Source organism: Poecilia mexicana, unplaced genomic scaffold (assembly GCF_051168715.1).
Source record: "Poecilia mexicana isolate PSO_F unplaced genomic scaffold, ASM5116871v1 scaffold_4, whole genome shotgun sequence".
Taxonomy (NCBI): Eukaryota; Metazoa; Chordata; class Actinopteri; order Cyprinodontiformes; family Poeciliidae; genus Poecilia; species Poecilia mexicana.
In genome coordinates this window covers 31,634,073-31,655,724 of record NW_028263373.1, presented here as the reverse complement: position 1 = coordinate 31,655,724, position 21,652 = coordinate 31,634,073, and the positions used below count along the sequence as shown (strand labels likewise).

Below are 21,652 nucleotides of genomic sequence, written 5' to 3'. Positions count from 1 at the left end.
AGGATTTCGGCGAGTTTCAAAAACTGTAAAAATATGTTTTTCTATACCAACAATTAGAAGAACGTGTTATTTCTATGGAGGAACAAAACTACATATATTCCCACAGACAATAAAGCAATGTTGTAATTTAAATCTCACATTTAGAAGAGTTGGGGAAGCTTCTGTTTTATACTTGCTATATATGTGGAAATATAAATATTATGTTGTATATTATATTACAGCTCTTTAAATCTATTACATATTGAGATTCTGAGAGAAACAGGGATTCCACCTGCAGTGAACACATAATTCAATAAACAGAAAAATGATATATTTTTATATAAATAGCTTTGGCGCCTCATTTTTCTCCCATCATACCTTGTAAAACCGGAAACACCCTCAGCTTTTGGCGGGGTGTCAGCCATCTTGGAATCACATCACCGTGTGGAACGAGGCTTGCCTGTTTCACGCTGCTGCAACTCATTGATTGCTTTTCTTTGGTTCATCGGAAAAAAACCGTTGCTCTGATTCCAACTGAAACCAGCACACAACGCTCGGTTTTCTGTTTTTTAACTTCGTAGTGAAGCAAACTCAGGATTGATCGTCATGGCGACTGTTCGCGTTACTCCAAGCCGAGAAACTGGTCGGCCAGCGGCCTCTACGCCTCTGTCCCCCACCAGGATATCCCGCCTACAGGAGAAACAAGACCTGCAGCATCTCAACGACCGGTTGGCCGTTTACATCGACCGTGTCCGGTCGCTGGAGCTGGAGAACGACCGATTGATGGTCAAGGTGTCTGAGAAGGAGGAGGTTACTACCAGAGAGGTGGGTGTTAAGAAGCTCCCGCTGCCCGCGGCTTTGCTTTGACACAACAGCTGAATGAGAAGCAAAGAGGCGCTGTTAACTGTGTAACTGTCGGTTAGAGGGGAGCGTTGGCCGGATGCAGGATGGGCTGGATCTTTGTGGTGCTATTGATCAGGAAATCCAACTGGTCCTCAAACAGAACTTTTGGTCATTTTGCCCTGTTGCTGCTCCTGTTTTCAGCCTTAGTGATCACCAGGAGACGGGTACCGAGTGAGCTTGGTGTTTTATCAATGAGAGCCAGCCTGCCGCACTCTGACAAGGATTTAACAAACTTCAACAAATCTAGTAACAAGTAATGCTGTAAAAAACTAAACTAGATTGAGGAGGTGTTTATTGTTTACTTTCAGTTACCATGGATACATTGGTTTGCTATTTGCAAACATATCTCTTATAATGATCAGCAGACTGGTTCTTGATGAACAGGTTGCATAGTTGTGCTATTAATGGTGGACACATTAATAGCACAACTATTAATGTGTCCACATTAATAGTTGTGGACTATTAATGTCCACAACTTACATTGTGGACATTGTAAGTTGTCCACTTACAATGGACAACTTGTAAGTTGTCCAACTTACAAGTTGTCTGGGACAACTTGTAAGTTGTCCCAGAACCCGAAAAGTTCGGGTTCTGGGACAACTTGTAAGTTGTCCCAGAACCCGAAAAGTTCGGGTTCTGGGACAACTTGTAAGTTGTCCCAGAACCCGAAAAGTTCGGGTTCTGGGACATTGTACGGCCCAGTATTTTAACACTCAAGGCCAAAGTAGCATTAATAGCATTTTAAACCTCACAGGCAGCTCCTTGCCAGGCTGCCTGTAGAAGTGCCTGAGCTAAAGGGAGATACCTGCTGGTGTCCTCCAGAGAGGATGAAGAGTTTCCTGAGAGGATGGATGGACTCATGGTCAGCTGACTACAGCATTCACCACAGAACACTGGCCTGTAGTTTGGTCAGTCGGAGAATTTCAAATAATGTTTCACTTCATGTTTAGAATTCCTCTACAAAGACATGAACGTGTTATTGGGAGTTATTGATTAAACATAACTCCCATTTTACCTTATCTCCTACGTTCCATTCCTGGTAGATTTGCCTGACAGGCTTCACTGCTGCTGTTTTCTGTTTTTTAGGTAACAGGCTTGAAGGCTCTGTATGAGGCAGAGCTGGCTGATGCTCGGCGGGTTCTGGATGAAACGGCTAAAGACAGAGCCAGGCTTCAGATCGACCTGGGGAAGGTCCAGGCTGACCTGGATGAAGCCACTCGGAGGCAAGTGAAGACCTGCTGCAGCTTCCTAAGGGAAGACGCGCAGTAACACTGGGGAATAATGTGATGATTGTATGGCTTGTGATAAAGACTTACCTGAACAGTGTTGATCTCTTTCTGCTCTGGTATATTCCAAACACAGAGTCCATGCAGTTTATCTAGCAACTCTTATTTGTCCCAACAACCTGGTAGAACTGGAAAAGTTCCATCTGCTGTTTGAGAGATCCAGTTGCCCTATAAACATATTCTTCTGTATTAAACAGTGAGCAGCACCAAAAACACATACAGCTCCAAAAATAAGAATATGCTGAAAAAGTTTAATATTTGCTGTCACTCATATTAGAAGTGAAAATTCATCACGGTGCAATATTTCAAGCCTTTATTTCTCGTAATTTTGATGCCTGTGGTTTACAGAATGAAAAAATGTAATTAATTTGTTTATATTAGAGCTACAGCTATTCATTATTGTAATAATAGTTTATTTTGATGAGTCAATTAGTCAGATAAATAATTGGCTGCACATTCGGTAGATTGTTTTTTTTTATTTAACTACTTTATTTTGCTAAAAATACTTGCAAATGCAAATAAACAAATAATTCAATTTCTCTTTTTAATGAGACGAGAAACAATTTATTTCCTAAAATCCAATAACAACATTCCTTCTAACATCAACATGTGGAAAAACTCAGCTCTTTCTGCTGGACATAATACAGTGTAGAGCTGACATGGGGATTATTTTTTTGGATTAACTCAACTGGACAGGAAAAATTACCTAGTGAGAGATTATATTTATTCATTCATGTTTTTTACAAGATTGGAACCAGGTAAAGCTAAAATTGCTCATTGAGGAGTTCTGGGTCTAACATATTAACAGACAAAGATGTTTTTATTCTAACTAAAAATGTTTTAAAAAATTTATAGTTTTGGCTGACTAACTGCTCTGACTGGGTTGTTTCAGCAAATTATCATCTTTTGAGTCTGTATACTCCAATTAGCAATTAACTAATTACTAAATTAGGCAATGATTAACTAAACACTAATGTGCTGACTTTATACATAAACTAGGGCTTCAGCTGATGTATGTATGAACATATAAACTATGCTCTATATTTCATGAACTCAGAGCCTGATACATGCATGGTGACACTTTGTGCAGCTCTGTTTGAGTTGATGATTGTGAACATTTGAGCATTCTGGGTGAAGGTCTGTGTGAGCAGGGGAAGTTCTTTGACTCCTTTTTTTTTTTTGCTCTCAGTTCCAAAAAGAAAGACAACGATCTCACTGCGGCGCTGTCCAGGGCCAACGGGCTGGAAGGGCAGCTGAATAAGAGTGAAGCAACTCTTGCCACAGCTTTAAGTCAGAACGCTGCACTCATTTCAGAACTTGCTGACGTAAAGAATCAGCTGGTGAAGGTAGGTACTGTATGGGTCTCTGCTAATAAAAGCTATGGAGTAAAACTAGAGAGTGGTGAGCTGATTGACAGCGGGGGCCCAAAGCCTTCAGGTGGGGTCTGGTCTGCTAGATGCTCACTCTCTCTAGCCTCCTTGGAATGGCCGCTCTCCTCGTTTCAGTGGAACATTCCTGGACTTCAGTCATCAACTTGCTCAGAGGATCTAAGAGCTCATGTCATCTACTTTGTTCTGTGAGATTTCATCATGACCACATTGACAAATGCTTGAGCCAGAACTTTAATGTTCAGTAATTCTGATTTTAAATAACTTTTTTTTTTTAATTACAATCTCCCTTCATTCTGAGTACAATATATATTTTTGAAAAAAGAAAAAAAAGACAAGTCTACTGAGTGTTTTCTGTGTTATTGGGGTCGCATTGAAAATGAATTTCGTGTATAAAGTTGAAAAACTGATAAATGTTTGCAGTTCCATCTCCAGATTGATCACCAAGGGGTCTGTGTCTGAGTGAGTTGGTTTTATCTGCCTGAACCAGGGCTGAGACCATTTGTAACCAACAGGAAAAGTCAATGCTGGTAGCCAACATTCAACCCAAAGGGAGCAGCATTGAGATGGTTTTAGACTAAATAATTAAGAAGGACAATGGTGCAGTTGGTAGAGCTGTTGCCTTGCAGCAAGAAGGTCGTGGGTTCGATTCCCAGCCCGGGGTCTTTCTGCATGGAGTTTGCATGTTCTCCCTTTCTCCCATGGTGGGTTCTTTCCAGATTCTCTGGCTCCTCCCACAGTCCAAAAACATGACTGTCAAGTTAATTGGCCTCTCCAAATTCTCCTTGTGTGTGTGTGTGTGTGTGTGTGTGTATGGTTGTTTGTCCTGTCTGTCTCTGTGTTGCCCTGTGACAGACTGGCAACCTGTCCAGGGTGTACCCCGCCTCTCGCCTGAAACATTAGCTGGAGATGGACACCAGCACCACTCCAGACCCCACTAAGGGACAAGGGTGTACGGAAAATGGAGGGATGGATGGATTTAAGAAGGAAACAAATTTATAAAAAAAAATCACAGAAACAAAAGATAGAACCCTTAAGGTCCAGTTGCCATAGTTTATCTGTATAAAAGTCTGATTTAGGCTAATTCCCTTTTAAAATGGTAAACTACCAGCCAGTCAAACTGCATGAATGAGGTCAGAAAATATCTGATGAATTGAAAAGAAATTCATCCAGCAAAGAGTCAAAAATACTAAGAGGAAGTAAGAACTTCATCCTGTGTATTACCATGGTTACCCAGTCCACACTACGTCAGTCATAGAACATCAGTCATCTAGTGTAAGCTAGCTAGAACTAAATCTTTCTTCTGTTTTTCCTACCAGACCAACCCCCATCCGTTCTCACTAGAACTTAATGAATCACCAACACTCCTCTTGTCTCAAGCACTGTACTGTTGGACAACAGTTTTTTTTTTTTTTGTACTTTTCATCTATAAAATTGCTGAATGTTGTGTCGTGCAGGCTGAAGACAGCCATGCTGTGGCCAAGCGGCAGCTGGAGGCAGAGACCCTGATGCGTGTGGACCTGGAGAATCGCTGTCAGTCGCTCAGTGAGGAGCTGGAGTTCAGAAAAAACATGTTTGAAGAGGTAAGTGTGAACAGTACTAGTGCATGTTTTCACCTTATATAAACCATGTTTGTTTTCAACAAATGAAAGCAACAAAGAGTTTAGGTACAGAAAACAGAATGAACTAGATTTTCTGCATCATTGACAGAATCCAGAGATGAAGACTTGTTTAAAACATCTAGCAGGATCTAGATAAGAACCGTCATTTGGTTAGGCCTGTCACAATAAACAATAAATCAATTAAATGCATGATGAATTGAAACGAGCTTAATAATTTCCATTTGCATAATTTATTGTTTTCTCTTTTTTTCTCTTTCTACTAAAAACTGGATTACAAAAGTCTTCAGTCTGGTACTTTGGTCTCAACTAGCTGATTTTGTTTTGTTTTTTAAGGGCAATTTTAAAAAGACTTCATAATTCATTTTATTTGTTACTTTGTTTATTTATTTTGGACATTAAACGCATCTTCCAGTTCCAGAATCTAAAATTGATTGATCTTTGAGAATGTGTTTGTCCATTATTATGCCATTACCACAGCTGTGTTAGATTATCTAATAGCAGCGGTAACTAATCTTCCAAAATAAACATCAAGCCTCTGTGTATAAAGTATCCAACACCCAGAATGAGGGGAAAAAAGTGGGTTTGAGTTATTTTTAAAGGATTTTCTGCGTTATTTTTCCCTTTGCTTTGACGCAGTGCACTAAATTAATAATACCTGCATCTCCAGGTTTCATTTGGTCAACAGAATTGTTCTGTTGACCTCAGCAGCGCGGCTATAGATGGCAAATAAAAGTCTTTTTGCCCTTGAGCATTGTACGCATGAGCAACATTTCCTGGTGTAAACATGCAGGGAGATCATATAAAAATTCAGTTTAAAGGGTTCCAGATTTTATAATAGTTAATTTATCTAGTCAAAAAATCAGTGTAAAAATAAGAAGCGAACTATAGAAGTGGATGGAACCTGCTTACAGCAGACCCACCGCTCTTGACAACATGATGACTATGGATTCATGCTCCAACATTGCAGTCATACTGTAAAATGAAACGAATTCCCCAGAATCAGGCGTCTGAAAGTGTGTGTCCCTTCCAGGAGATGCGTGAGAGCCGCCACCGCCAGGAGCAGAGAATCGTGGAGGTGGACTCTGGAGTCAGGCAGGACTACGAGTTCAAACTGGCACAGGCTCTGCAGGTAAGCACTTGGAACAGAGACATTTAGGGAAGAACTGTAGTGAACAACATTTTAGAACTGTTTCCATGTTCTGTCACATAAATCTTCTCCCATGACTGCTGCAGATTTTCTCATTCTCATTAAACAATTTTATATCAATAAAGAATAGACTTTATTGATATACTTTATCAGTAAGGTATATTCTATTCTATTGTAAACAGTCAGAACTTAGGACGGCTGTGTCTGAGGATAGCAGCAGAAGCTCTTGGAAGGGAACTGTGTGGCAGACGTTTCCTTCCTTAGACATTTTTCAGTTGCCATGAAAGCGACCTTATAAGCGACCACTAGTGTTAACCCCTTCTAGAGGTTTGAACATGGAGCTCATAAGGTGGTGATGGTGACATTTTTGACAAAGAAAAACAGCTTTGCAGCAATCCTGTGTTCAAACAGTGAGCAGCAGCAGCTCTGGATGATGTGCTCCATGGACTCAGTGATTGGTTGTTTATACCACTGCTTAATTTCCCCATTAATGCTGGACCTCTTTTACTCCATAATGACTCTCAAATTGAGCTGCTGGTTAAATGTTGAAACGTTGCGATTAGCTGCAGGTCTGAGCAGACTGTTGGAACAGAACGCTGAGCTGACTCCCAACTAATACAACAGTGTAGGACGAGGAGTTTGGGAGTGAAATGTGTTAACATGTGCAGAACCTCAAGGCAGTGTGTTTGTGTGATTTGTCTAGGACCTGAGGAAGCAGCATGACGAGCAGATTTCTCTCTATAAGGAGGAACTGGAGCAAACCTTTAAGGCAAAGGTAACGTAGCAGTCAGGGTTCAGCCTGCTCAGTGGAGTCCTGAGCCACAGTGTTGGTGTTGGTCTGCTTCCAGCTGGATAATGCCAAGATGTCGTCAGAGATCAACGACAAGGCCATGGGCGCGGCCCGCGAGGAGCTGCAGGAATCCCGAACCCGAATGGAGAGCCTGGGCTACCAGCTGGCCGCACTGCAGAAACAGGTATGCTTCACCTCCACACACAGCGTTTCCCCTTGTGGGGACCAGGCTTTGGTTTCCACAAGGAGCAGTGGGACCCCACAACGTAGTATGTGTCAGGAAAATCGTCCCCTAATCCTGATTTTCCATCGACTTCCATTCATTTCTACTGCCTACACCTTACCCTTATCCTTATCCTAGCCCTAAACGTTACATACCTAACCCTAACCAAAATTCAATTCACACCTTAGTCCTAAACCTAACCCTAGACCCAAAAAGGCCAAGGGATAGATTGACCCTTGACCCTGATACCCTTGTGGGGATCAGACCCTTGTGGGCCTGATCCCCACAAGGGTTTCACCTTGTGGGGATCAGGCTTCGGTCCCCACAAATTGGAGTGGGTCCCCAAAACATAGTATGTGTCAGGAAAATGGTCCCCATAAAGTATTAGAAACAAACGCGCACACATTGCAACAGGCCAGTGATGGGTTCTCCTCCCAGACTGCGGTGTTGAGGAGCCGGCTGTGCTTGCAGGTGTCGGCCTCAGAGGACCGCATCAGAGAGCTGGAGGACATCCTGTCTGCAGAACGCGACAAGCACCGGCGCGCCGTGGAGGCCAAGGAGCAGGAGATGACCGAGCTGAGAGAGAGGATGAACGCCCAGCTTAGCGAATACCAGGAGCTGCTGGACGTCAAGCTGGCTCTGGACATGGAGATCAACGCATACAGGAAGCTGTTGGAGGGAGAAGAGCACAGGTATTGGAACACACAACATCTGCAGGAAAAGATTATTCCACCAGGGAGAAAGAAATGGCTTATATCTGAATATTTGGCCTAAAGGGAGTGGAGGCTGCAGCAGCTCACCACTGCTTCATGCTGGATGAGCTCACTTCCTGTTTGGCTCACCAGAAACCCATCTGATCTTCCTCTGCAAAGGTCTGGCAGTTCAGCCAGTTCAATTTCTCCCCCCCGGCCCTCGTTACTGTTCATGGCTGCACATGCTCAGTTAACTACAGTCACTCCAGTGTTGCCAACTTAGGGATTTTTAGCTGTATTTAAATTATTGAGCTTGTTTTAATTTATCCTGCGATTAATTGATTTATTGCGACAGGCCCAGCCCCACCCAGCTCTGTCTGAGCAGTTCTCATGGAGTGTTTGTGGATTTCACAATTCAGTGAATTGAGCACAGTATTCAGTGAGCACTTGAATACTGAACTCAAGTGCTCACTGGAAGAGACTAAGACATTCTCCATGTGACCTCTGACCAGTATCTGGGTTTTGGTGGTCCTGTGGGAGTTCTGCTCAGATGCTTCTTCTGAAGCTCACTGATGTTCCTGGGGGCTCCTGGTGCATGATGGGTCTGAAAGCTGCAGAGCCAACCACATATTCTCTGCTGGTCATCAGAGTCAGCAGAAGGAAATATTGGGATTGAAAATTAACAACTTTTATGACGAAAGGTGGTTTAATTTGTGTCAAATGTTTTTGGTCTGTTGTAATTATTAAATAATAAACCAACATGCTTTTGTTCAGACTGAAACTGTCCCCAACCCCATCGGCCCAAGTGACGGTTTCCAGGATATCGGGCTCGTCCTCTTCCCGTTCCTCCAAGAGGAAGCGAGGCGAGGTGGAGGCAGCCGACCTGTCGGAGCTGGCCAAGGGAGACGAGCAGCTGCTGGTGTCTGAGGAGGCCACGGCCAGCGGCGCCATCACCATATCACCCACCGACATGGATGGAAACGCCGTCACACTCAACAACCAGAGTGAACAGGTGGGTTCCTGACGCAGGGTAGATCCACTGGGGTCAGTGGTTAGGGGCTTCATTGACGCCTGGTGTGTTGCAGGACCAGCCTCTGGGCAACTGGAGGCTGAAGAGGCAGGTTGATGATGGAGAGGAGGTCGTCTACAAGTTTTCCCCAAAGTTTGTTCTGAAGGCTGGCCAGTCCGTCACGGTGAGCTGAGCTGAACACGCTCAGTTAGGAAGACAAAATGTTTCTCTGTCTGTCTGCTGTAGGCTGAGGAAACTACTAGTAAACACAGAAGATCCAAACTAACCATTTACAACTCCTAGTTCAAGGAAAAACTCAGATTCATAAACCACATGAACAAATGTGCCCACAGGCCTGTCACCATATCGCATTCTGCTGGACCATAAATTGTCTGAGAAGTTGTTGCAATAAATAATAATATGGTTTTGAGACTATTTTCAAGTAATAAATGGCATAATTATGCAACAACACATTCTCAAAGATCAATAAACTTTAAATCCTGATAAACATTTCACACTGGAACTGGAAGACATGCTAAATATCCTACATAAATTAATAAAACAACAGAATAGACAAATAAAATGAATTATGTGTCTGTAAACAAAAATGTCCTTCAAAAGATTGGCTAGTTGAGACCAAAACAAAAGACTGAAGAATTTTATCATCCAGATTTTGGTATAAAGGTAGAAACCATCATGCAAACGGAAATGATTGAGTTTGTTTTAATGTATTATGTCATTAATTGATTTGTTGCAACAGGGCTATGTACCCATAATACAATATTCTGCTATATTACATGGATTCAGCAATTTCTGCATAATGATAGGAGCATGGGAAGGAGAAACAGGTTTTGTTTGGTTTTGAATATGAAATAAACATGGAGTTAACCATCTGTCTCTGAAATCCCATTAAAACAGCCACTAAATATGAAGCGTAGTGATTAACCAAGCATGTCTGTCTGCAGTCAGCAGTGGCTTTACTGTTTAAAGTTAAACACAACCCACCCAAGTAAACCATAATAGTGGACACGGTGGTTCTGCCCACAGGTATGGTCTGCTGATGCTGGTGTGGCTCACAGCCCACCCACTGACCTGCTGTGGAAGAGCCAAGCTTCCTGGGGAACAGGAAGTGTTATCATCACCTCTCTGACCAACGTTGATGGCGAGGTAAAGATGTCCGACCCACCTCATGATTTCCATTTACTACCTAAAGTGTACTGGCTGTGTGTGTCGATGACAAACCAAGGAGTTTCATTGTTGTGTTGACTGAGCAGGAGGTCGCCCGCCGCAACGTCACCAAGACTCAGATGGAAGTTGAGAACGAAGATGGGACTGAAGAGGAAATGGCTCAGAAGGTGATTATGTAACATGCTCGCCTAAACGTGATGCATGCAGGGCCTGGTAACCTGCATGCATCACCTGATGCAGATGCATGCAGGTGTGCAACCAGGTCCAGTGTGCAACGTCCACACTGGACCTGGCTCTGCAGGTCACACTGACTCTGCAGTGTGACCTGTTTCATTATTAATTTTTTGTTGCAGATTTTTTGTTCACTACTTTTTCATCTTTTCTGACTTAATATTTCTGTTCTGTTTTCAATAAATGGACATCTTTGTATTTTCCTCAACAGGTCAAAGTGTCATCTAGAGAGTGCGCCATCATGTGAAGTCCTCTGGTTATATTAAAGCCTTGGAGCTTCTTAATTCTTTACTCACTTTTTTTATATGTATTTTTTATTGAAAGACACTCAGATGTTGTTCATCATCTGATGATGTTTTTTTTGATCCAAGAAATCCTCCTCCATATAGCTTCTCTTCCCCAGAAAATAACCAGTAAAACCAGTGGATCCAGAAGCAGTGTTCCAGTTGAACATCCCCTCATTAATATCAGATTTAGACCTAAATGAGTGAACATATTATTTTTAATGATTCTTTTTTGATTCTCTACAACTGACAGGAGGTCGAAACCTAAAAGACGAGCTCAGCTCAGCGTTTTTCCTTTAAAAACGACACTTCCATTCATCTCTTAAATATTATGTTATATTACCAGTGTGCTTAGACATAAACACTTTTTAGACTTGCATAAGTTAGGAGGACAGACGGAATGATGCATAATGCTGTTTGCAGGGATTTGTCAGCTTAACATTCCCCTGCCATCAGTCCTCACTACATCCCTCTGTTATCTTTATTCTATTACTTTTTCTGTCATTTATTCCAAATATAAATCAGTTCATTAGATGATCACCATACATTTCTGTATGGAAATGCTTTTCAAGGTTTAGAATCTTGATATTAAAGCATGTATACCAATTCCACCATTGCCAAATATAGATTTCTGCGTAAGGACAAACACCTGGTGTAGATTTGGTCTCATTTAAACTTCGTGTTAGTTTGAAATGAAAATGTCTAGAATGTATTTGCTGCCATTGACTGGTTTGTAGTGAGAGAAATGTATCCAGTGTGTGTTTATTTGGCTACAAAGGAGCATGTGAAACACTAGGAGGAATGTTTGCTAGCTGTCAGTACAGGAACACGCAAATGTTTTTTTTAATTTTTTTTTATTTTAACAATTTTTTAAAATTATTTTTCTAAAATCAGCTTTTTTGCCCAGTTCTTAAGAGCACATGGGATGAAAGCAAGTACAGATTTTAAAACTCATATTTTCAGAATAAAATTACTCAGCCATACATCTCAGTAAGAACATCAGCCGCCTGGTGAAGGGGAAGCTATTTGTTGGGTTTTTAGCTCCATAGCAACCGGACAGTAAAAGTCTGACCTGTTGCCTTCTCTACCTCACATCAGCTCTTCCCTTTATCTCCAGTTTAGCAGCTTGTGGACCTTCAGGCCAGTTTAAGTCACTAACCATGATCATGTGTAAGCCTTCTAACATGCAGCTCAGTGTGCTGTTGAACTGGGAGCAATGGGACTGTGCATTTCCACTGTAAATTCTCTGAACTTTGGGTTCACAGTAAGAGGCAGCCATGTTGGCCCCATGACACTAAGAGCATTTAGGAATGCCTTTGTCTTCAAACCCTTGGCTTTGGGTGCTTTTGGATAGCCTCCAAAAACATCTACTGACACTAGGTTTGTCTTAAGGAAGACCAAGCTAGCATCGGCTGTCACACATCATCATCATCCCACCCTGGTTGGCCAGACACTGTCTTATTCTAAGCTACAAAACATCACAATCACTAGAGTTTACCTAGTGGAGAAGGCCACATGATAAGTTATTGCCTGTTTGTTTGTTTCCTGCCACTGACCAGGGTTGACTAACATGTCTTCCTGGTGTCCTCTCCGCCTTACGCTACGTCAGAGGTTGATTGACTTTCAGAATAAATCACTTATATTAAAAGGTCTTAGCATCAGTGATGAGCTGTGTTTGAAACTGCCATTTTTCTTAGAGAAGAGAATCATGTTGGTCTACATTTCCTCTCCCAGTTGCTTGGTGTCAGATACCAAAGCAGCAGCTGGCTTTAACCCGGTCAGCTCTGGTCCACAACCATCACAGATCCCTGGACAGGAAACTCCTATGATGCAGTGATTAAAGTGATCATCATCCATACTGGTTACTGTAGTAAGTGAGAAATGTTTGATTTGGCTTGAGGTATTTTAGTATAACTGACTTTTGTGTTTGAATGTTGTGCTTTATAATGTTAGTTTGGTTTTTACTTTTTATTTTAAGTTTGTGATTTTGTAATAATTGTTGATATTTACTATGATAATTGAATTGGGAGTTTTGTGATGAAATGTTTGTAGATTGTTGATTTTGAAGCAGAACCTGAACATGTAGCCACAGAGATATGAAAATTAGCCTGATCTGAGAACAGCAGCTTATCAGCAGAGCACCACCACCTGGCTGCTGCACGTGCTACAGTCTCTGGTTGATAAGTTCAAACTGACTGTTTTACATTAAACAATTAGATTTTATGGAGAAAGTTTCAAGTCTCAAATTTTAAGAGGCACATTTGCCTTTCATGTGAGATATGACATGACTAAACACCAATTCTTTTATCCATAATGACCTGGTAACCTACTTTTTTACATACAATAAAGATTTTACATTTAATTTATGGAATTGTTTTTTATATATATATATATATATATATATATATATATATATATATATATATATATATATATATATATATATATATATATAATATAAGGTTTCATAAAGTACTGGCAGGTTTTAGTCTAGATCAGTGATGAGAGTACTGTACAATTCTCAACATGTTTGATTATGACATATGTTCCCCTTTCATTTTTAAAACACTGTTCACTGAAATACATTTTAATTAGCAACTTTCACTAATGAAAATTAAGTATTTATTTTAATTTTAAGTTACTGTGCACAGTTAGGCAAGTCTTGTTTTTAATGATTCTTTTAATTAAGTACAGTGCTCCCAGTTAATCCAATATATTAAACCTCAAAGAGTAAGAATATATATGCACAATTATGCAACTAAACAAAAAACAGTTTTTCATCGAACTTAAGTATTTTCATCTGAATGAGAATTTAACCTTTCAATAAACATTTTTGACATTTAAAATAAAATTAACTAGTGATCAATATGCCCATCCTTTTCAATAACTGATCGGCTTTCCATTCATTAAGTCCAAAGGTTTTTTGATCTGTTGATGAACTTGCTGTGCAGCATCAACCTCAACCTCCGACTGGTCAGAGTTGAACAGTTCTTTACTGGAAGTCTCCCACTGAAGAACTGTCCGCAAGTTCTTAACTGGGTTCAGGTCAAGTGAGGTCAGAAGTTTTTCATCTTCAAGTCCTTTTCCAGCCAGCCATTCAGAGGAGGACTTGAATGCATGTGATGGTGCGTTGTCCTCCACGAAATGTTTTTTTTTTTTTTTTAAGACAGACTTTATCCTGAACCACTGGGTGAGGAGAATATCTTCTAAAAACTTCCAGTAGTTTCTGGAGTTGAGTTTGAGTCCATCTTCAACATGCCACCAGACATGGATCCTAAAATATAACTGATCATTATGATCAAACAGTTCCACTTTAGTTTCACTAGAGGATGACTGGGTCACTCAAGACTTCAAATATCTGACTAAACTAACCTGGGTCATGTGAGCACAACAATGTATATTTTCCTGGTGTTTGCTGAATATTTTTTTATTTTATGCATAGTAGTAGGTGGATGGTGTCTTTAAAATCCTTTGTCCTGGAGCAGAACTCAATACATTATAATAGTTTAAAACAATTAAAGGAATACTAAGGTAATATATAATGACAATTAAGTATAAGTATTCATATAAATAATTATAAAAAGTATCAATAAATTGAATTAAAAATCATTTTTATATTTTTTCCAACTCAATTGAAATTTCTCCCAAGTTTTTGTCAACACCGTCAGACATAAAAAGAATGTAAAAAAATTAGGCATTATTGGGCATAGACATAATATATATATATATATATATATATATATATATATATATATATATATATATATATATATATATATATATATATATATATATATATATATATATATTATTGTTGCTGGGATCAGGCAAAGATGACGTCCGGAGTTGTCTTTGTGAATCAAAATGGGTTTTATTTACCTTAACACAAGAAAACTCAGTCTGCCACACCTGGTGCCTAACGCTCCTCAGCAGACGAAAAAACAGAACACCAGAACGTGCAAAATGGCACGTTCAAGGAACAAACGTAAAACAGACACATTCAATGACGTATAGGAAATATTAGTACATACGATCAAGGCACAAGACAGACACAAAATAAAGTTCTGAAGGGATTAACTTATAATAAAACAAATTGGATGGGGTACCTGTGAACTACAATAAACATGAACAGTAAAATAAATAAATAAACTAATAAATTCAGTGTATCTCACACTTTCCCTCACTTTAGAAATGTCACCTCAACATTCAAGTGTACTTGGTCATTAATGCATGAAGACAAAAGAATGAAATGGACTATTATACAGGTTGCATTACAACCTTCTCTTGAGCTACACACTACTATGCACTGCAGCACTGATATAATCAGTTTAGTTTTTATTCTACCAAGGCCGCCCGTAACCTTGTACATTTACACATTTAGTGGCTACTATTCTGTCTGTGAAACTCTGTTATCCAAGTGCAAAATATGTCAAAGTCTGTGCTCTCCTTCGCTCTCTCCTTTGGTGTGGACTTGTGGCACAAATTCTGCAGCCATGGGGTCCAGTGTAGGTGAACTGCTCGACTATGGAAGAGGCCATGTGAAAACCACATCGGAGAAATCCTCATCTGGAACCTCCTCCTCACTTCCCGTTTGTTGTGTCTGTTCTACTTGTGTTCGTCTCCGTTTGGTTGTCATGTCTCTTCTTTGTTTTTGTACGGGTTGCAGTCATGTTCTCATCTGAACACAGAGGGAGAAAATCACAGGGTAACAACATATTTCTGTGCAAAACTGTATTTTCCCTCGGTCAGCAGACTTGGCTGCGTTTTTGGAGGCAATGCTGTATGCCTCAGCCATCCTTTGTCCCCATCTGTCCACATAGTCCTGGTAGGAATCTGAACCTTGCTCTCGCTCAAGTCCGAAAAGAAGATCAGCTGGTAACCGTGGCGACCTCCCAAACAGCAAGAAGAAAGGAGAGTAACCAGTGGCATCATTAACAGTGCAATTGTATGTACAGCTTTGTGGAGGTGGCTTTTCCAGTCTGTTTTCTGTTCCTCTGTTAGCGTTCTTAACATAGAAAGAAGAGTCCTGTTAAACCTGTTTGTCCGTTCCCTTGTGGGTGTTGGACACCAGGTGTGGCAGACTGAGTTTTCTTGTGTTAAGGTAAATAAAACCCATTTTGATTCACAAAGACAACTCCGGATGTCATCTTAGCCTTATCCCAGCAACATATAATGGCGAGCCAGCCAGGAGAGATGTTTTAAAAGGATTTTCGGCGCAAAAACACGGAGACTTAGAACCGTTGGCAGGTAACGGTAGCGTTGTGCGCCGCTCAAGTAAAACTCCGACCATCGGACCAGAGATCGAAGAGATTTAAGAACAGTTTTCATCCAAGAGGCAGAAAGACATTTATGCGAGTCCCCAAAATGGAACTGGAAACTGCGAGACGAAGTCACAGCCGCGCTCTGTCAGTTAAGCCGTGATCGGCTGTTGGAGGTCAGTTACCAACTGAAATGCTTTGCTACAGAGGAAGAGCCCACGAACGACAGAACCAGACGCCAGCTGATGAAGGCTGTAGAAGATAAACTAGATAAATTTGAAATCAGCTATACGCCAAATGAGGCTGTGCAGTTTGCAAAAGAACTTTCATGGGCTCTAGGCCAACAGGAAGCTAAAGAGGAGCGTCGTGGAATCCTCCGCTCGTTCAATACAAGTAGCAAATATGAAGAGCTGCAAGGAGAGATCAAAGCCCTATGGCTTGTTTCTCTGTTACGAGAAACTCAGAGTAACAGAAGCTGCTGCCAGCTTCGGGCTGAGCTCATCAGCCAAAGTACCGGAGGTGACTATTCGCCGTGAGTTTCGCATCTGTGGTCAAATAGGAGGGAGCGGGCAGCGGGATCGGCTGTCCTATACCAGCCTGCTGCGCCAGATAGAGAATGGACTCCGCAAAGGCCACAGTGAGCTAGAAGTTATAGAAACGGTGATAAGAGCAATAAACCCTCCTCTCAAACTGCGGGATATGCTGGAAATAAAGACTGATTTGACGCTCCCACAGCTAAAGACAATATTAAAAGGACATTACGGAGAAGATGACATCTGACTTGTACCAAAAACTGGTTAATCTTTCCCAGGACCCAAAAGAGTCAGCTCAAAACTTCTTATTCAGGGCCATTGAGCTTAAAGACAGGCTTCTATATGCATCCAAGAACGAAGAAGGGGAAGACTACAGTGTGGACCTGGTGAAAAGAAAGTTTTTAAGATCGGTGGGTACAGGACTGCAAAATGATAACATCAAATTTCAGATGAAGACACTTCTCGACGACCCGGATGTGACTGATGAAACACTGATTGAGAAACTTAATGAAGCTGCCAACCTCGAGACAGAGCGGCTAAATAAACTAAAGAGAAACAACCCAAAAACAGCTAGGATCAACGAGCTGCTCACTGAAGATGAACCACGCAGCAGATCTCAGACTAAGGACGACAAGACAACAGCTCCTGCTCCACCTGAAATGCACACCTTGGTGAACGAACTGAGAAACGAGGTTGCCGAGGTAAAGCAGATGTTCATCGCTTCCCTGAACACCAGTAAGTGGCATGCTACAAAGAGGACATCGGACGCTGTGGGTCCGATGTCCCGCAGGCTGCAGAACCTGCCAGAGCAACAGAAGAGGAGACGACTGCACCCTTTGCTTCAAATGTGGCCAGCCGGGTCACATTTCCAGAGGATGCCGAGCTCCATGTCAGTTGCAGGAAAACATCCGAGGGCCACTGCCATGGGACCAGCAGTGACCCGCCCACCACATGAGGAGTCCTGCCGCTGCCTTTTCTGCCACTGGGAAGAATCAGTCAACACTCCACTCCAGAGGTGTTCAGGTTGCTCAGCTGCCATGTATTGTTCCAAATCATGTCAGACACAACACTGGCACATAACCATACATGTAAAGCTGTGAAACTAGCTCAACAATATCTGGGTGAAAAAAATTAAAAGAGTTGTTTTCCACTTGTAGAAAATGTTGACATTTCCCCAGATAAACAGGGGAAGAAATTAGTAAAACTAATTGGTAGGCGTAAAATGGTGAGCTGCACTTTTGATAATCTACCAGTTGTAGCGCTGTTGGACACAAGTGCACAGGCTACAGTGATAAATGACAGTTGGAGGGCGGAGCACTTACCTCACACCACTATCAGGAGGATAGATGAGCTCTTAGGATCAGAACCATTAAATGGGTTTGCTGCTAATCAAACAGAAATACCATTTATAGGGTGGATTCCCATAGAGTTTAAACTTACTGGGGTTAAAAAGTCCAGCTCTAGCCTCTTAGTGCCTGTGCTTGTCTCTAGTGACCCAAATGTGGCTCAGGACCCTATTATTGGGTACAATGTCATAGAGAAAGTCATCAAAGAGCAATTGAAGCAACAAGGTAATAAAAACAACATTGCTAACATTGTCAAACAATGTCAAAAGCAGTGCTTTTGACATTGATGTTGGATCTGCAAAGTTTGTTATACAATTAAATTGAAATCTGATGACTGAAATGCTGAGGTTTGATTAATGGTTTGATTTGTGGTTGAAGTCGACAAATGACGGTGGATCAACCATCAAACAACCATCCACCTCTAGCCAATTAACTAACGTTGAAACTGTGTCATTGAATCAATGTTGTTTTGTGGTTGAAATCGAATGACTGAAATGCCGATGTCTGATCAACATCTGATCAATGTTGAATCAATGTCAGCTGTTTTGCTGCACCCCTTCCCCTCCTCTCCTCATCAGCGCTCTGGGTCAGAGCATTTTAATACTGAGCGGGGGTTATCACATTTAAATTAAGCACTGTAGAGGATAGTGGGTGGAGATTCCTTTCTGTACATTTTCTTACTTGTTCATAATTCCCACTGACTGTTTGTGTGTGATATATTGACACAAAAACATCTACAACGTACTAAAAGGAGTGGAGCGGTCCACCCCCACCATTTACATGAGTGGGATGTCCCAAACACAAAGCTGCTTCGCTGTTGGCTTGTTGGCAAAAGATGTTAATTCAATGTTGAATTATTATCACAAAGGTTGGATGTATGGTTGAGGTCGACAACTGACGGTGGATCAACTATAAAACAATCATCCAACTCTAGCCAATTAACTAACATTGAAACTGTGTCATTGAATCAATGCTGTTGTGTGGTTGACATCAAATAAATGAAATGTCAACGTCAAATCCAGTGTGTTTCAGCACTGGTCCTCCAGGCCCTACAAGTTTTAAGCATTTCCCTAATTCAGCACACATGATTTTAATTGACGTCTGATTAACGGGGTTTTGCTGAACTGAAAACACGCAGGTCAGTTTGATTGAGGCCAAGGTTTGGGGAAGATCTACCCAGATAGCACACAATGTTAATTCAATGTTGAATAATGATCACAAAGGCTGCATGTATGGTTGAGGTCGACAACTGACGCTGGATCAACCATAAAACAACCATTCAATTCTAACCGTTGAAACTGTGTCAATGAATCAGTGTTGTTTTGTGGTTGAAATCTGATGAATGAAATGCCGAAGTCTGATCAACGTCTGATCAATGTTGAATCAATGTCAGCTCTTTTGCCACACACCTTCTTCCCCTCCTCCCCTCCTCATCAGAGGTCTGGGTGAGAGCATTTCATTACTGAGTGGGGGTTCTCACATTTTTAATAACACTGTGGATAGTAAGTGGTGATTCCTTTCTGTACATTTTTTTTACTTGTTAATAAAAATTCTTACTGTTTGTCTGTGATATATTGACACGAAAACATCTACAACTTACTACAAGGAGTGGAGCGGTCCACCCCTGCTATTTACATGAGTGGGATGGCCCAAACACACAGCCACTTCGCTGTTGGCTTGTTTGCAAAAGATGTTAATTAAATGTTGAATTATGATCAGAAAGGTTGAATTTATGGTTAAGGTCAACGACAGAAGCTGGATCAACCATCAAACAACCATTCAATTCTAGCCAATTAACATCCATTGATTGAAATGCCAACATCAAATCCAGTGTTTTTCAGCACCGATCCACCAGGCACACTTGCCCTGCAAGTTTTAGGCGTTTCCCTAATTCATGAAATTTTAATTGACATCTGATTAACAGGGTTTTGCTGAACTGAAAGCACGCAGGTCAGTTTGCCTTGAGGATAAGGTTTGGGGAAGAACTAGTAATCTAAATGTTCAATCAATGTAAGCTGTCTTTTGCACCCCTCCACCACCACCCACCATTCACCTGGCCCCATCTACGCCTCAATATAAATAGCAGGGGGTAGACCGCTCCACTCCTTGTAGTAAGTTGTAGATGTTTTTGTGTCAATATATCACACACAAACTGTCGGGACTTTTTATGAAAACGTAAGAAAATATACAGAAATGAATCTTCACCCACTATCCTTTACAGTGGTTAATTTAAAATGTGATAACCTCCACTCACTAATAAAATGCTCTGACCCAGAGCTCTGATGAGGAGAAAAGGAGGGGAAGGGGTGCGGCAAAACATCATACATTGATTCAACATTGATCAGACATCAGCATTTCATTCATTCGGTTTCAACCACAAAACAACATTGATTCAATGACACAGTTTCCTCCCAAACCTCCCCCCACCCAGCTGCTCCTCCCAACCTTCTCCTCTTTACCCCCTCTCATCCCTTCTTCCCTCCCCCTCCTTGAGCTCTGGGTCAGATCATTTTATTACTAGGTGGGGGGGGTTAATCATGTTTCAAATTAAGCACTACATGTTGAGAACAGTGGGTTGTGATTCCTTTCTGTACATTTTCTTACTTGTATGTAAATATTATTACTGACTGTGCATAATGTGTTGACACAAAAACATCTACAAGTCTCTACTAGGAGTTGTACAGTCCACCTCCCCAATTTTACACTTGTGGTTTGTCCCAACCAAACAGCCACTTTGCTGCTGGCTTGTTTGCAACCAGCTTCTGAATTGAATTCTCCTCTGAGCAGTTTTATGGTAAGTTTTTCAATATTACTTTGATCTTAAATGTGTTTATTGAAAAATAAGGGCATTGTTTTGTGCCCATAGTAATCCTGGTTATTTTGGGGCAAAGATATTTTTAATAATTGAGGTCATGTCTCCTTTTGTATTACTTTCATCCTACCCACCACTCCAGGCTTAAATATAAAATCCTGTGAGATTTTGTGGGATTTGAGTTTTTAAAATAGGGCGGGGCCTATTGTTTGGTCTGGGAGAACATGTGGTGGACAAGGAAGTGTAAGGCTGGCTGCTCCAGGTGGGCTTTAAATTGTTGTGATAGTAATCACTTGTTTTTAACTTTTTATTATGATGTGCTTAGGGACGTGCTTAAATGAACCTCTGTACCAGAACAGCTGAGTTGGATGACTGCAAGACCGTCTGCAGCCATCAAGAAGTGCAGAAGGTTGTTAATCATCCACAGATTCAATCCAGGTGAGGCAGAAAGGAAACACTTAAAACATGTAAGGCAGGTGAAACACTGAACTAAACCTGCTAATGACTGATTCAGTCTGTTGATTCTTGGATTGGTAACTGGTTAAACTGACCTTGACTATTATTACTTGTGTGGGATCTTTATCAGCATATAGACACTTTTTTAGGAATTTAATCAACTTATTTGGAAATATTTGTAGTTGATGGAAGATTGAACCAGCTATTTGATGGAAGTTTATTCTGTATAAATTATAAATAATTTTTCCAACTACAGTATAAATCACCTTTTGCTCTATTTATTTGTCTCTGGTGTGTTAAATAAACCCTGATCCTCCCTGAGTTTTATTGTTAGGTTTTTCATGTAGATTCACATTCAGATGATGGTTGAATCAATGTTGATTCCTAACTGATTCAATGTAATATCAACACAAATATGCATGTAAGTTGACATACAGATGATGGTTGAATCAACATTGATATGTCAGTTAAGGTTGAAACCCTAACGTTGATTCAACATACAAGT

The 21,652-nt window shown here is 41.0% G+C and overlaps 1 protein-coding gene across 1 annotated transcript; it reads left to right on the top strand.

Annotated features, from left to right (window-relative positions):
- Window positions 1-394: 394 nt before the first annotated feature.
- Window positions 395-13,104, top strand: lmnb2 (lamin B2). The gene is made up of 13 exons (XM_014974117.2): window positions 395-804; window positions 1,969-2,105; window positions 3,358-3,514; window positions 5,014-5,139; window positions 6,209-6,307; window positions 7,029-7,100; window positions 7,174-7,299; window positions 7,810-8,030; window positions 8,805-9,042; window positions 9,116-9,223; window positions 10,087-10,206; window positions 10,314-10,394; window positions 10,670-13,104. The coding sequence occupies exons 1-13, from the start codon at window positions 586-588 to the stop codon at window positions 10,703-10,705; spliced, it is 1,740 nt and encodes a 579-aa protein (XP_014829603.2). The 5' UTR covers window positions 395-585; the 3' UTR covers window positions 10,706-13,104.
- Window positions 13,105-21,652: the final 8,548 nt, after the last annotated feature.